General features: G+C 36.4%; 2 protein-coding genes across 5 annotated transcripts in view; both read left to right on the plus strand.

The window, feature by feature from the left end:
• The window catches only part of LOC121983995 (ubiquitin C-terminal hydrolase 13-like), a 34254-nt gene extending 23423 nt beyond the window's left edge, over positions 1-10831 (plus strand). For 2 of the 4 annotated variants that reach the window (XM_042536734.1, XM_042536736.1), the window contains exons 20-32: positions 4120-4188; positions 4268-4378; positions 6774-6829; positions 6915-7095; positions 7186-7287; positions 7368-7439; positions 7593-7658; positions 8060-8125; positions 8254-8340; positions 9506-9622; positions 9910-9984; positions 10052-10138; positions 10258-10831. In XM_042536734.1, the coding sequence (XP_042392668.1) occupies positions 4120-4188; positions 4268-4378; positions 6774-6829; positions 6915-7095; positions 7186-7287; positions 7368-7439; positions 7593-7658; positions 8060-8125; positions 8254-8340; positions 9506-9622; positions 9910-9984; positions 10052-10138; positions 10258-10299 (1131 nt within the window). In that variant the 3' untranslated portion in view covers positions 10300-10831. The remainder of the gene's footprint in view (positions 1-4119; positions 4189-4267; positions 4379-6773; positions 6830-6914; positions 7096-7185; positions 7288-7367; positions 7440-7592; positions 7659-8059; positions 8126-8253; positions 8341-9505; positions 9623-9909; positions 9985-10051; positions 10139-10257) is intronic. The other 2 variants (XM_042536735.1, XM_042536737.1) reach the window with 1 other exon arrangement.
• Positions 10832-11946: 1115 nt separating this feature from the next.
• LOC121984025 (probable E3 ubiquitin-protein ligase BAH1-like 1) lies at positions 11947-16201 on the plus strand. Its single transcript, XM_042536780.1, has 7 exons — positions 11947-12186; positions 12436-12684; positions 13702-13946; positions 14046-14294; positions 14813-14950; positions 15386-15444; positions 15772-16201. The coding sequence occupies exons 2-7, from the start codon at positions 12468-12470 to the stop codon at positions 15875-15877; spliced, it is 1014 nt and encodes a 337-aa protein (XP_042392714.1). The 5' UTR covers positions 11947-12186; positions 12436-12467; the 3' UTR covers positions 15878-16201.
• The last annotated feature ends 421 nt before the right edge of the window (positions 16202-16622 follow it).

Consider the following 16622-nt stretch of genomic DNA (forward strand, 5'->3'; position numbering starts at 1 on the left):
TCTAGAAAATTTGAGGTTGTGTAACCTTCAACAACTCCATCGCTGCCATATTATTTGTCGCATTGTCCATCACTACTTGAACAATATGTTGAGGCTAATTTTATTGATGTATTTTCCCACAAACTCAAAGATGTAAGTCCCGGTATGTGCCTCCATGGATTCTTCTATAGAACCAAGAAATGAAGTGTCTAGTTTGCAATTAACACATAAATTCATAATGCTTCTCCTCTTGCAATCCGTCCATACATCGCCCATAATTGAACATCCGTTTTTCATCCACTTTTCTTCATGTATTTTCAAAGATAATTTGGTTCTCTCAACTTCTTGTTTCAAAAGTATCTCTCTTAGAAGATATTGACTTGGACGTTTGTAGCCCGGACCAAATTGACCAACTGCCTCTACAAATTGTCTAAAACTTTGATTGTCAATTGCATGAAAAGGAATTCCTGCCTCGTAAACCCATCTTGCAACGTACTCATGCACATCATTTGTAAACTTTAACTTCAATGCATCATTAATGTTTTGTTGTCTTGCCTTTGTTGGATCGATTGCGGATGTCCACTTATCAATAGGCCTGAGGTGCTTTGACTTCTTTTTAGAAGAATCTCCCTCCACTTGACAATTTTCATCCTCCAAATCAACACCTATATTTTCTTCCACCCTTTCTTCTTTTAGTTCTTCCAGCCTTTCGCGCTTCTTATTCTTGCTATTTTTAAGATAAGCTCTAACTCTTTTTGTCTTCATCGGATGCTTTAGTGCATGTCTCAACTTACCCTACAATACCCATAATATGAAGCTTCATCCGATATAGTCCTTCCTTAATAAGCCTCTTACACAGTTTGCATGTAATTCAAACTCTTTTTTCTTTGCAATACAATACTCCATAATCTCAAACAATATCACTAAACTTCCGCTTCAATTCCACCTCCGGTTATTTCTCATTTTCCCCCTTTACCCTTTAATATAATAAATCAATAATTAAATAAAAGATAAAAAAAATTTAAAAAAAAACACTTACTGAAAATTTGATTTAAAATTAAAACCTGATTTAAAATTGTATTTGTAACATATAAAATATATTAACAAAATATATATATATATATATATATAAAGCTGATTTAACTTTTAAAAAGTTGATTCCTCCACAAAAGTTGATCCCATTTAAAATTTATTAATTTAATTTAACATTTAAAAATATATATATTAAATTAATGGGATAAATTTATTAGGCTTTAATAAGGCCTAATAAATGTATCACAATCTTAGCTAGGAGTTGATTAATTTTATTAATATAAAGTCCTAAGTTAAAAAAAAAGTCATGCTTCGTTGACATTGACATGCGTCAAAGGCATCGCACGCGCATCGGAGGCGTCGATGTCCCACAACGCGTCGGAGGCTTCGCGCAACGCTTCGAAGGGCTCAGGCGTCCTAGGCGTCGGTGTCGCACAACATGTCGAAGGCTTCGCGCAACACGTTCGAGGTAGTTGCAATTCGCAAGGCGATGCTTCCAGGTCCGTTCTCGAGCTCGGGCGACACGTCCGAGCCTGCGCAACGGATCTGGACTTGTCGCCTGTCCAGACTAGTCGCCAAGCCCAGATGACGGCTTCAGAGGCATCGCAGCACGCTGACGCCTTGCGTATATTGTGCCGAAACGATTGTGGCTAGCGATATTCTAATCCGAAATATTTAAAAGTCTAACCTAAATGATGGCGGCGGTGACGACAGCAGCGGGCGACGATGATGGCAACAACAGGCATTAGCGGCGGCGGTTAGTGGTTCGAGGCAAAAGGAGACTAGTGCTTTGAAATGAAAGTGAATGATTTTTTAACCCTAAAACGCCGTTAATTTTGCCATTTGCTTGCCTTTGACAAAAGCGGGGCTGAACTAACGCCTAGGCGGCGCCCATGTGGCCGCCACATCTGTCTTTTAGAACACTAGTAAGGAATCTTAGTGGTGGAATGAGAAAGTAGAAGAGAAAGTGAAGAAAAAACGAATAGTTTATAAAAAATTATGTATTTGTAAGCATGAGGAAAACTTAAAAAAAAATACAATAGCCAAGAAAGAAGCTAAGAGAGTAGTGAATGAAGCAAAGAATAAAACTTTTGAACGATTATATAAAAATTGGATAAAAAGAATAGGAAAGAGACATTTATAGAATAACTAAAATGAGAGAAAAAAAGACAAGGGATCTTATTTAAATAAAATGTATTAAAGATGAATGTAATAGGATATTAGTAAACGATAGAGAAATAAACAAGCGGTGGAAGAGGTATTTTCATTAATTTTTTAATAAAAGTTTTGGCGACCAACTTAATTTAGGTAATTTAAATAGGTCAAATGAGTAGAAATTTAAATTTTTATCGTATAATTCAAATTTCAGAAGTACAACAAGCTTTAAATGTGATGTACAATGGAAAAGCTATTAGACCAGATGATATTCCAATAGAGGTATGGAAGTGTCTAAAGAAACAATGTATTGAATGACTTATAAAATTATTTAACATGATATTGAAAAAAAAATGCATGATCAATATAGAATAAATACTCTAGTTCTCTTATATAAGAACAAGGGAGACGTATAAAATTGTACAAACTATAAGGATATTAAACTAATGAGTCATATCATGAAACTTTAGGAAAAAGTAATAAAAAATGGATTAAGGAAGGAGACCGCGGTGAGCGAAAATCAATTTGAGTTCATGTCTAAAAGGCCAACAATAGAAGCTTTTACATCTTTTTGGACAATTAATTGAAAAATATCAAGAGCAAAAACAAGATCTACATATGGTATTCATTGACTTAGAAAAAACTTATAATAGAGTCTTGAGAAATTAGTATCTTGGGAAGGGAAGGGAAAAGAAAAAACAGACAAGGGAAGAGGAAAGAATCATTAGGGAAAGAAAAAGAATCCAGGGGGGGCAGAGAGAGAAATTGGTGGCGCACAGAATGGACAACATGAAGGCGGCCGTGACAGCAAGGAAGACGAAGAAGAAGGGAAGACCCTCCCTCTTGAACCTCTAGCATCGCCTCTGCCTCCGGCTGCAGCAACACTAACATTGCAATCTTAGCTCCGCTAACGATCCCCACCGAGCTGCCGATGAGTCTGACCAGGGGAAGCGGGAGAAGAATCTCCACCTCGCTAGCGGACCCTCCCTCTTGGACCTCCAGCGTCGTAGCCTCCGCCTTCAGCAGCAGCACTGCGATCTAAGTCTCTATGATGATCCCCGTCGAGTTGTGGACGAGTCCGAATAGGATAGGTAGGAGAAGAAGCTTTGCCTCTCGAGCAGATGTGTCGGGGACACTCACCGCTCTGCTCGAGAGTGGCCTTGTGGGGATGCCTGCGCGAGCGACCGTGCTAGGCAAGTTGCGTAGGGTTGTCTGTGCTCGCATCGTTGAGGGCAAGAACGTGATAGACGAGAAGGAAAGGCGTTCCGTCCGATTTTGGGTGATAAAAATTTGTTAACAAATGAATCCCCGTTAAGGATTTGTAAATCCAGCCTTCTATTATTTCCTAACAGGTAAACAATGGGAAGGATAAATAATCAATCCTTCCTTACAAAATAAACAATTGAAAGTTTTCTGTGCGAAAAACTTTTCTCAATTTTTGAATCCATCCTTCCATGTAAACTGAGCATTAGTGATTAATTGTTCATCTTTATATTCTTTTGAAAATCTTTCTACGAAATAGGAGCAACAATAAAAGAATTATTAATCATGTAATAATCAGACCAAATAATTTTTCCTTTTTTCCATTAGATTGGCTATTGAAATGTCAATTTTCTTTCTAGACAAATAATATCGCATAAATTCCACTCTACACCAATGTTTTGTTTTGTATACCAAACATGTTTCAAATTTTTAAGATTTTTAGGAAAATTGAAATCCACTTTTATTTCTCAATTTTCTCCATCAATATATAAAAGTATAACGTTTTCTGCCCAAAAAATGGGCATACAACTCTCCTTTTATTTATGTGATAGACTTTTCATACACATGGTTATTATTAGACGAATACACCTCAATAACAAAATATTGTTCTTTATAGTTTTGTTTTCATGTTCTATATTATATGTTAGTCCAAGATAAGGATATATAATTGCCCTATGCTTCGATATTTAGGAAATAAAGTTTGAACCGAATGTCATGTGTGAGCATATTGACATGCGGATGTCTTTCAAGTCAAGCCAGGTAAATATGATGAACAATTTCCTTTTTAACTTTTTACCTGCTATCCTATTCATCAGTTTGTATGTATCTCTGAATGTAGCTTGAAGACGGAGATATCATTTGCTATCAAAAATCTTTAACATCAGCAAATAGGAGCCAGTTTCGATATCCTGATGTTCCTTCTTTCTTGGAGTATGTTCGTAACCGCCAGGTATGTCTTTCTGATCTATAATGAATTTCATTCCTATCATCTTTCTGCATCCAAGTTAGAGTTATGGAGTCTTTCCTGAAGAAAGCAATCAGTAAAAACCTAGAGAAGGAAACAAATTGATTGGAAAATGTCCAATCTCTTAATCATGATGGGATCTTAGACGTTCAGCAGATGTTGATGTCAAACAAAAATGTTTTATAGATATTCCATCAAAAAATTACTATGACAAAAAGCACAGTTGAGAAGTGAAATGCATAACTTGGTTTCCACAGTTATGAGACTAAAATTGTATTCTTGGTTGAATTGAATCTGTTATTCCGAATTGGGTTCTAACCCATCTTATATTTGTAAGGATTTTAAATCTATCACAATCTTCTAAACTTACCAAATCTATCATATGGTTTAGACTTGTGGAACAAATTTATTGCCTGTTTAAAAATCATCCCTGCTGTTAACTTGTTGATGGAATGCCAATTCAGCCATGTGGGCTACTTCACTTGCCAACTCAATGACTATTACTTAATTTAATACAGTTGATCCCTTCCTCAATTGCCCTTCAAAGTGAGTGCTTGCGTCGTTGGCAACAAAAGCCTGCTGCCCCAACTTCCGTCTCAATGAGCTTGACTTAGACTTCATCCTCCCGGCTGGATCCATCATCAACTTCATTCTAATGCACTTCTTGCCCATGCCTCCACCTCTACTGCTGCTTTCTTTGCCTCCACGGAGTGTTCGCTTCTTGCCCGCTAGCCACATCTTTGAACCAAAGGGTCTACTCCCCTTTTTTTTTTGGGATAATTCAGGTATCTGAGCCTCTGAGCCTTGGACTCAACTAATCCTAGAGGCGGACAGCCTTCCCCCGGTTTGCCCACCGGGTAAATTCGGAATCATAGCGGCTTCTTGCCCAGCCGCCAACATCCCAGATTTTTAATCCCACTTAAGGAAAATGACAATCACTGCGCCGTAGTTGGGATACGATCAAAGGGCCTACTCCTTGTTATCATGTCTGAACACATTGTTTATAAAGGCGTGACCTATGCAGTTATTAAGTTTATTATTGGGCTCATAGGGACCACAATCTCTAATGAAACTTTATAAAGAGGATGGATTCAGTGTTTTAGGTTCCTAACAAGCCCCAGAACTTATTTGAGCTTGGCCTACCAAGAGACAAGGTTCGCTTGGCGTGTATGGACTATAATAATGCCAAAGGAAAATATAACAAAAATTAAACTAAATGCATACCTCAAATGAAATATCATCAAAATGGAAGGGCATTAGAGATCTTCCTTCAAGGCCATGAGCAGTCCACCACTGGAGGGGGTGCAGACTGCAGAGACCCCAGCAACATTTAGATTGCCACAAGGGCAAGTGGCTAGGGCAATCAAGGTGTGGGTGGGTGCTGAATCTAGGTTTTTTAGTTTTTTATTTTTATTTTTTAATAGTTGTTGAGTTGGTAGGTGATATAGATAACTTAGCTGAGTAGGCATTCCACTGCATCAATGCTTTGCCAGCAAGTTGACAGCGGATGGAATGAAGTTTGATGGGTGATAGATTCTTGCTGAAACCTATTTCATATGATATATTTGAAAAGCTTCAAAGGTTGTGACAGATTTGACATTCTGTAAACTGTACACAATTGATGTAGTAATTAAATTTCAACCAAAAAAAAGATTTAGTAATTAACTCTTTCAAAAAAAATCAAAAAGATGTGCTTGTATTTGACTGCTTGAGTTTAATGTTCTAGAATAATTCTAGTGCGACATATGGACGCTAAGCAGAGTCTAAATTGTATGTCACACCATTGTGATATTATACTATACTGTATACAATTTCAATTGGAAGTTTTCTCTACCTTTTTCTTTTCTCCTCAGAATCCATGCCGTACATTTAAACCCATCAAAATCCAGTCTATGGATGATCAAATTTGCAGAATTTTTAAAGGAACATAGGATAGCAAGAATTTGTAGGATACATGAGTGAGGTTTAATCTGAGAGAGTTGAAAAAATAAATGGGGTTAGAAATAGGTGTTAGAGGGTCTTATATAAGCTTAAACCAGACACCCAGTAGACAAACAAAAGACTAAAATAGCTACCTGGTTTGATCTGAGAGAACTAAAATTAATGGGGTCAGCAATAGATGTTAGAGGGCCTTATATAAGCTTAAATCAGACACAGTAGATAAACAAAAGACATAAGTAAGCTACCTACCATTTTCTCCTCCATACATTTCTAAAATGGAATTATAGATAATACAAGAGATCAGTATTGAGTGTTTGGCATTTGGTAATTATTGGTTTATTATCTTGTTTGCTTTAATTATCTTCTATATTAGTAACTACTCTGCCCTACCATGGGTTGTGAGACCTATACTCAAGGTTTGTATGATATGATGTTATAGGTTGTTCATTTTCGATCTTTGGAGAAGCCAAAGGAGGAGGATTTTTCCTTGGAATTGTAAGTATTTGAGAATATAATTTGTATAATTGTACCTAGCTATGTCATCTTTCTAACCTTGTACTCTGATATGATATCTATTCAGATCCAAACTTTTCACATATGATGATGTTGTTGAAAGGGTTGCGCGTCAACTTGGTGTAGATGATTCATCTAAAATTCGCCTTACATCTCATAACTGTTATTCTCAGCAGCCTAAACCACAACCCATCAAATACCGGGGTGTAGACCACCTGTTAGACATGCTGGTTCATTATAACCAAGTTGTTCAACTTTTTTACAATATTTATTCATCCAAACTAATTGTTTACAGTAAAAATTAGTTCAATTAAGTCATTCTGATTTAACTGCTGCAGACTTCTGATATTTTGTATTATGAGATATTGGATATTCCTCTCCCCGAATTGCAAGGTTTAAAAACTCTGAAAGTAGCTTTCCATCATGCCACAAAAGAAGAGGTGGTTCAAACCTTCACTTCTTCTGTAGCTATATTTTGTTTTTATGAAGCTTTCTTAAACCTAAACTTTTTCAACTTCAGGTAGCAATTCACACCATTAGACTTCCTAAGAATAGTACTGTAGCCGATGTAATCAATGACCTCAAGACCAAGGTAATTACATGTATGTGATGTGGTTATTTTCTTCTTGAATATGCAGTTTGTGATGGAAGAAAGAGAGTTCATTTGTTGTTGCATTCATCTTATTGTTTTAATGTTACTTTATTTATGGCTTACAGTTTTTTATGCTTCTTTTTTCTCATTTAGGTTGAACTCTCTCGTCCAGATGCTGAAGTCAGGCTGCTTGAGGTTTTCTATCACAAAATCTACAAGGTACCTTTTTGTTATTGATGTTCTTAGAGGAAATTCAAAAGCTCACATAAGCAGGGTTATAATTAAAATTTTGCCTACTCCTAAATGGGATTGGTCCATAAAGTTAACTCTCTGCTCAACTACATTGTTAGGTATAGAGGTTGAGCTCTACCTTGTCCAATTTCTGACTTTTTAGTTGATATTTGTGTCATACTTTAAATGTGAGAATGTGCTTACATGTGAATGCTTTTTTCTAGTGCATACTGGTTATTGACGGGTATTTTAAAGTTAAATTCTATCCTATTGGAGATTTAGTATCTTTTGCCAATTAGTTTCCATACACCCCTACACATGGAATTTCTTTCTTGTCAAAGCTGTTTTTGAGGTATTCTTGCCTCCATCTTGACTTTTTGTTCATGCAGATATTTCCACCAGGTGAAAAAATTGAGAACATTAATGATCAGTATTGGACTTTGCGTGCAGAGGAGGTGAGTTTTCATTTTTAATATTCAACTGGGATGCTTTTAGTGTATTTGTTGTTTTTTGTTGATGTTTGTTATTATGCTGTCTTATGCGCTAGTAACCTATCAAGTCTAATGAAGTATCATCCTTCCAGATTCCAGAGGAAGAGAAAAGCCTGGGGCTTCATGATCGCATGATTCATGTTTATCACTTTACTAGAGATTCTAATCAGAACCAAATGGTAATTTTAGTGTGTTTGAGTTGTCATTTTTCTTTTCTAATAATTAAAATCTGGTATAGTTTATGTTCACCAACAAAATTCCTATTTGTTTTCTTTTACCTGTATCATAATATTTTTCTCAACATGGTTTCTGAGCTTTGCGCCAAGAAATTTTTTCTCAACAAGGTTTCAGTCTATGATTGCAACTTAACAGATAGGTCAGTCTTTGTCTCCCTTCTGCTGGTCTCTTTCTCTCATGAAGATGCCAAGATTTTACAGTTTTCTTTTGACATATTATCATCTTTTCAGAGTAAAACTATACTTTACTCAGTCTCTCTATATTAAGTCTCCTATATAAAATACTAATCTATCTCCTTTTCTCTGTAATCCTCGACAAGTCATTTCATCTTAGCAGACATTGCCATTGTGACATCTTCCCCTTTTTATGCTCTAGAAGATTTTACTGATTTGAAAATCAGATATATCTTCTTAAAGTCTGACTGACAACCCTTTTGAAGATTATCCAAAGGATCAGTTGTTAAGTCTCCCAACTAGTACAAATGTCATGTCTTCGTCATATTTTTCTATTTATGAGATTTTTCTACTTTTATGTGAACTGGAGTTCTAAGTCGAGTCAATTTTTATTTTGTGGTTATGGGTTTAATTCCATATAGGTTATTTATCTATTGTAATGTTATGTAACTATTTTTATCCATGAAGTCTGCAATTTTTTTCCTGTTTGAGTTTTCTTCAAATCTAATAAAGATGGAGAAATTGAAGACATTATTTATTTTAAACCTGTGGTATCTTATATCCTGTTTGGCTATTTGCACGTTCGATGCCATTTTCCCTTTGCAAGTGAGATCTCACAGGTGCTGTTTGGGATTCTCAGCTTGAATTATGTTGTGGTTGTCAATACTCCCTACATTCCATGATTAATTGAGTTAATTTCTTGAAACAGATGCTTTTTTATCCATGAAACCTTCCTTCTTTCCCCCCGCTCTGTTTGTCTTAGAGATGCCTATTTAATGATAAAAATCATCCCATTTTCTTAATTATTTTTCTTTATTTTCAACTCCATGTTTTCTTATGTCATGTTTAAGGGCTAATAATTAGTTTTTTATTTATCTTATTTGCGTTATTTTGTTTCCAAAAAGAACATTTAATCATTTTATGCTTCTTGCAGCAAGTACAGAACTTTGGAGAGCCTTTCTTCCTTGTAATTAAGGAAGGTGAGACTTTAGCCGATATCAAGATACGCATTCAGACAAAACTACAAGTTCCTGATGATGAATTTTCAAAGGTATTTTACTATTTTTGTTCTTACTTCTTTGATCAAGTGTTCATTTGCATTAACATCTTCCATTATTTTAGAGGTCTTTATAAGTCTCTATCATGTTTTTTGTAATGCACATGTCAGTTACTTAATGGTCAGCTTCCTATGCTACATGTGTGCATTTACTTGTTCAGTTTCTAAACTGATTTTTTTTTTAAGTTTGTTCAAATTACATTTATATCTCACCCTTTTATATCTGACATCTTGATATCCAACTTATCGATAGATCTAATAGAATTCTTTTGTTCAAATAGTGGAAGTTTGCTTTTATATCACTTGGACGTCCTGAATATCTCCAGGATTCAGACATTGTATCCAATAGATTTCAGGTATGTTTATTTTGGTGTTTCTTTCTCTGTTTTTCTCCCTATGAAGTTGATTACATTGGTGGTGCAGAGAAGAGATATTTATGGAGCCTGGGAGCAGTACCTTGGTTTAGAACATTCCGACACTGCTCCAAAAAAAGCTTACACAACTAATCAGGTATAACTTCCTTTCAGATTGTTCCTGGTTCCGTTTAAACGCGCTATCAACCCTTCAGATTTTTGTGGATTTACCTACATCAATTGCGCAAAGATCAATAGTCCTATGTTTTCCTGCAGAATCGTCACACGTTTGAGAAGCCAGTAAAAATTTATAATTGAAAGTTGGCTAGATCCCTTCCCATAACACCTCATGCTGTCACCTCACAAGCACATGGATTCAGGAGAATGACGTAGATTCTAGAAATGAGTTCAACAAAGCGATGTGGAATGAAGGGGGATTTCATCACCAAAATTGTTCCGGTATTAGTTGGGATGGTGTGCACGGAGAATCGACTATTTATCTTGAGCTCTTGTAATGATTTGTGCACGTTCTTTATATCACTTTTCTTGGTGGCTTTTGATCCATCGAGCCCTCTATTAGGTTTCTGCATGGTTGGTGCCGTATAACTTAGTACATGAGGCTTTGAATTAGAGGGGCGTTTATAGGGGGTATAGCCGAGTGTCTCTTCTGCCCTTTTCCTTTTTCTTTTGGTGTGTGTATCACTCTTTCCAGCTTTTGTTATACTTTCACACCTTTCTTCTTGGGTTGTAAAATGGGATGATTCAATGTAACTGCTTGTCCTTGTCTTCCAAACCATGTAAAAGAATGAGGCATTGAAGAACTCCACTCCGTGTATCATTCGGACTTGCATACAATTTTTTTCTGCAATGAGAATACCGAGTGCAACTATCTTAATCTCAGGTGCTGGTACTACTGCCCAACTACACCATGCCACCACTACATTTGGCACCTTGTCCCTTGTTTATTAGTTGCTGCCTGTGTCTGGTTCTCGACGATTCATTAACATTCCTGTCGATTTGGATCGGCGAAAGATTTTCAGGTGAGCTCCATGTTGCTTAGGTTCATTGCTTTTAAAACTTGGGCAGGCATGTTGAAACGGTCAATCTTTGGGTTGTGATTTTTTCAACTGAACTGACTAATTGTTTTATAAACTGAAACGAAGTGCTGTACCGTTTCCAGCATAACCAGTTCGGTTAATTCATGCAGTACTTGATATCAAACATGTCGAACAAATATCTGTTTTGTTCACTTTGTATTGATTGAGAATGATTAAATTTACTTCTAAAAGTTTCTAAATTAAATCGCCTAGCCTGGCCAATTTCGTTGGCTCACTCAAGCCTACTAGCCTGTTGGACTTTAAGTTCAGCCTCTTTGGGAACTTTCATAGCGAAGCTACGAGCTAGAGTTTGCAGTATTTGCAGAACGTTTGTTCGGTACTTCTCCTTTCTTTCTCTTCTTTCCTTTTACATTTCTTTTATAATTTTTTTTCGCTGTTGTTGAGTGTTGACTACTTTCCCTTGTCCACCTTCAGAGTAAAGAGTGCACCAATTTAAAATCTTTATCAATATTTAAAATATAAAATAGTTAATGGTTAAAGAATCCCTTTTTGAGTATTCTAATTAAAAAAAAAAAGGTGCCTCTCAATTTATAAAAATTAAAAGCTACCTTTTGCGTTCTGCGAGTGCTTCCAACGCCTAAATTTGGACCAGCCACGTGTTCGGGCGGTATTTCATTACACCGTTCACACGACGAAATGGGGCCCGTACTGGGCCCAGTTCGCCTCCAACCTGAACTGAACCATCTCACCCACATTTGTTTCACTCTCATAGTTTTTACCCGATCAACGACCCAACACACAAGCACGGAGCCCAACCCAAGAAGCGGTCTCCTCGGGGCCCAGCCTTTCTTCCAATAACTACACGGGTCTTCAGGAGAGGTAAAGCCGAAAACGAATCAATAAATTATGGAAGATTGAGGAGCGAAGCCAGGTGATTTGGGAAAAGCTTTATAGAACACGTAGACGTAGTTCGGGAGGAGAAGAGAGCGGTTACGCTTCTGTTTTCGTTGCTTCGCTTAATCCTCTCGAGGTTTATCCACTCGCGAAACCTTGACGTTTCGACTTTCCGCATCGTCCTTATTGCCATTGATTAGGTCTTCAGATCTCGCCGAGCTCTCCGGGAGAGACTCCTGATCCAATCCAAACGGTAAAGTTTTTCTGCCTTTTTCCGTCGTCCTCGCGATCAACTTTCGATTTCGGGACTTTTCGTTTCATTATAGATGATGAATCGCTCTTTTCTTGTCCGGCGGTGCAAGAAAGTGTTGTTTATCTCGATTCTTTGTATGCTTGTGAGTTGCGACGATCTTTCGTCTTCTGAGTTTGATTTCGTTGAATCATAATATGATTTTCCATTCCAGTATTTGCGGGTTGATGGTCGGAGTTGTGCATTTTTCAGCTTTGGCGCATGCAAGTTTTGGGGGTTCGGCGATGAAGTTTGGGCAAACATTCACGGAGTATCTGCATGGAGAACAAAAGGCGTTTTTGAACAAATGCTCACATGTCGAGTATAAGCGTCTCAAGAAGGTGTTGAAGAGCTGCCGGATCTGCCGCTCTCTGAGCGATGATGGTGGTGCCATTAATGTCAGTAAACAACGCGAGGACAACGAGCTGCCGACGGAGGATGACCAATGTGATTCTTGTGCATGTATGTCCTCTTTCCCAACGAGTCGAGTTTACTTTAGATTGGTAACCGACGATTGCAAATTCATATGAATTGAAATATTATATTATTTTTCGGACAATCTCAATTAAATCTGAAGGTTTGTGTCATAAGTATTGCACTGCCACTAATGTAGTTCTTTTAATACCACTCGTTGCAGTCGCTAAAGAAGTTGAAGGAACTACTTTATTTATCAATAGTGATCATACCTTGGCCTTTTGATACCAATAATGAAAGTCTTGGTTTAATTTTTATAGGAGATATGAAAGAGTAGTATTATCGTAGCTGTTTTCTTTAGTTCACAGTTTGCGTGCATTTTGTTACAGCTTGCTAGGTGAAGTGAAATTCACCTGGCTTCTGCATTTTCTTTTCTTCATTTTTTTCATCAGTACTTCGGTAGATTTTGTTTCCTCTGCTGCAATCTCTTTCACAGTTGTTTATGATAAGAAATATAGAGAAGTTTGTATTGTATAAACTCTTCTTTCTAGAATAATATCGAGTGAACTTTTGTTGTTCACTCTTATTGCTTCTACTTCCCTATTTTTATCTGACCTTGTTGCTTTCCTAAACATTTAGATGTGTATATACAAACTAGAATCTATCTTAGGAAACTATAATTAGGCTAATTGACAAATTTGCCTAATTGACCTATATATATATTACCTAATATATAGATATAATATGGTAACAAATAATATATACAAATATGGTAACTATTATATATAATAGATGTCAAATGAACACCATCCATTTATATTTATGGCAATGTGAGATTGATGAGGACCTCCCCCTCTAACATTTCAAAAATAAATCACATTTTGTAATCACTAAAATACCTAGGGTTTGATTTAACACAAGGTAATAAAACCTTCAGCCGACAAGAATCCAACACCTAGAGTGCACATATAAATTTTGAAAAAAAAAATACTAAAACTTGATACTTGTCATTCTATCAAGATTTGATATGCTAATAATGTTGCTAACTTGTTTTTATCACTTTAGCATGCAATCAAAGGTTCTTTACTGAGCTTACTAAGGAAGCTTCAGAGATAGCTGTATGCTTTAGCTCAAGAGTCAGACGCCTCCTCAACCTTCATATTTCTTCTGGATTGTATAGATGCGTGTGGCGTTTGCGGCACTGTTTTGCTGATGATCAACAAGTTATGATACAAGAAGGAAGAATGTTACTCGATTATGTCACTATGAATGCTATTGCTATAAACAAAATACTTAAAAAGTATGACAAAGTAAGTTGCAAGCTTGCCAATATCACTTGGTTTCCTGTTTTCAAATACAATCTGTATTTTTCCTTGTTCTTTGTCATGCTTTCTCTTTGTGTTTCATAGGTACATGGTTCTGTTGATGGAAGAAACTTCAAGACTATGATGCGGGCCAAACAAATAGAGCTTTTGCAGTCACCATGGCTAATAGAACTGGGTGCATTTTATTTAAATTTCAGAGGGTCAGACATGGGTGAACCTGGAGAGTTTTTCAACAAGGTTTCTTGTGATCTATCAGATACACAACCTGTAATGACCATGACCCTTTTAAATTCAAAGAAGTACGAATACAGCCTGATCTGCCCCATTTGCTTGGTAAGATTTCTTTACCCTTCTTTGGGACCCTATTTTTGAGTATTTTTTTCTTGTTAAGGACTAGGACTTTGTTTCGCTTATATGCATCTCATTTTGGGGATGCCTAAGTTTACAAGTTAATGATGATTCTCAGAAATGACTAAAGAGAACAAGCATAGTTGTAGTATTATGACCCTGCGAGTTCAGTTTGAACTTGAAATTTTGTTTCAGATTGCTGGTGCAGACCTGGGTTTGCATTCAGATTTTGGGTCTCAAATTTTGTCGACATTGATATGGGCATGTTCGAATAATTTTTTCATTTTGTTGGTCTTGATTTCTTAAGCTCTTGCAAAAAATATTTTATCATCCGTATGCCCTACCTGGTTTTCTAACTGATTACCTTTTTTTAGTCAATTTGCTTTGTTACTTTTCTGCTCTATTTTTTCTGGCTCAATATCTATTTAGCATTAGGTATGATGATTTTTTTTTTTTGATACTTGTTTGTTTAACCAATTCTGTTGTTTTTGTTGGTTTTCTAGGACATTGTATTCAATCCGTATGCATTAGGTTGTGGTCATCTTTTTTGTAAAGGTTGTGCTTGTTCAGCTGCTTCTGTGCTGCTCTTCCAAGGCCTCAAGGAAGCTCCTAAATCAGCCAAATGTCCTGTTTGTAGAGCGGTAATTGTAACTTGATTACATTTCTCTCTGCCTTTCATTTGCTGCATTATTTCAATGGTTTATGATAGTGTTATTTAACCATTATGATCAATGAAGATCCCCCTCTCATGAAGAGTGCTTCATGGGATTACATCTCATGTAATCAGTCTTTGTATTTTGATTCATGAGAAGAAAATGAAATGCTAAGCCAGAATGGCATCATCTATTTTTATGCATTCTATGTATGTTCAATGGGTTTCAAGGCCATGCTTGTAAGCCACTTGTAGATTTAGTTTTACATCCTCCATGTCAATCAAATTGGATCAAACTCGAGCCACTAACTGAATGTTTTTTTCTTCAGCTTTCTTAATGTTTTTTTCAGTAGATTCTTGTTTGCTCTAAGTAGTATAAAGTACCAATTATAGAATTTGCTTCTAACAAGGTAACATTGTGCAGGTGGGTATGTACAAGGATGCAGTGCATATGACAGAACTGGACCTCCTGTTCAAGAACAGGTGATTACTGTTAATGAACTTATCGAATGTATAATATCAACTTAAAGTATGTCATTTGGATCAAACTCGAGCCACTAACTGAATGTTTTTTTCTTCAGCTTTCTTAATGTTTTTTTCAGTAGATTCTTGTTTGCTCTAAGTAGTATAAAGTACCAATTATAGAATTTGCTTCTAACAAGGTAACATTGTGCAGGTGGGTATGTACAAGGATGCAGTGCATATGACAGAACTGGACCTCCTGTTCAAGAACAGGTGATTACTGTTAATGAACTTATCGAATGTATAATATCAACTTAAAGTATGTCATCTGGTTCAACTGATTGTCAGATGCAAAAAGTACTGGAAGGAAAGGTTGCGGAGTGAGCGTTCTGAGATGGTGAAGCAAGCAAAGGAGTATTGGGAACGGCAGGCTATTTCCGCGGTTGGGATTTAAAGTGCTAATAAGCGGTAAAGCAGTTGCATTATCTCTGATTAAATGATCAAGTTGATCAATTGGTTCTTCGGTTGTTCGCTGACCTCGCTAGAATTGACGTTCTTTTTGTTGCCGTTATCAGAATACACACACAAAGATCGCTTGCACCTTAGTTTCTCAAGTTAACGAACTAAGCTGGAGGTGACTTTGATGATTCATTTATTCATTCCATCTTTCAGTTATTGTGTCAATAGTTACTTCTTTTACAATTACTGTGTTTATTTATTTATTGCATATGGTAAGAATCTGCGATCTTTTCTTCTGCTTAGTAATAACAACTTTCAATAAAATCTGGGTCATACATTCGTGCCCTTTGTAGTTTCAGAAGTTTAAACACCCAACTTGGATTTGTTATCGCTTTTTTGCATATTTCAAAATAAGCTCCCTCTTAGCATCGAAGACTGTGCTAATCCAAGCCTAGATTAGAATGGTTAAGTGCTTGAATCATGGAATAACAAATGTCAGTCGAGATGTGTTCTCTGAGACAGAGTTCTGTTGCATTTTTACAAATATTAATTTTTTCATTAGTTGACATTTTGTGCAATTAAGAATATATGTTCATCTTTTAATAAGCTAAAGGCTGGGAGGTAGAATCTTTTCCATTTGTGAGCAACAGCGTTGTATTGTTTTCATCTATGTGAGTAATACCAAGATGAGTCCTTCCCTCAATCACAAATGGAGCAATCTCATGTCTAGTACGTGAGCT

This window comes from Zingiber officinale, chromosome 5B, assembly GCF_018446385.1.
Source record: "Zingiber officinale cultivar Zhangliang chromosome 5B, Zo_v1.1, whole genome shotgun sequence".
Lineage (NCBI taxonomy): Eukaryota > Viridiplantae > Streptophyta > Magnoliopsida > Zingiberales > Zingiberaceae > Zingiber > Zingiber officinale.

What these genes read in the sequence shown, in the direction of transcription:
- LOC121984025 (XM_042536780.1), top strand. Translation starts at nt 12,468, where the DNA reads ATGAAGTTTGGGCAAACATTCACGGAGTATCTGCATGGAGAACAAAAG. An exon ending in TACTTAAAAAGTATGACAAA is followed by an intron (nt 13,947 to 14,045) that starts GTAAGTTGCAAG and finishes TGTGTTTCATAG; the next exon opens with GTACATGGTTCTGTTGATGG. An exon ending in TGATCTGCCCCATTTGCTTG is followed by an intron (nt 14,295 to 14,812) that starts GTAAGATTTCTT and finishes TTGGTTTTCTAG; the next exon opens with GACATTGTATTCAATCCGTA.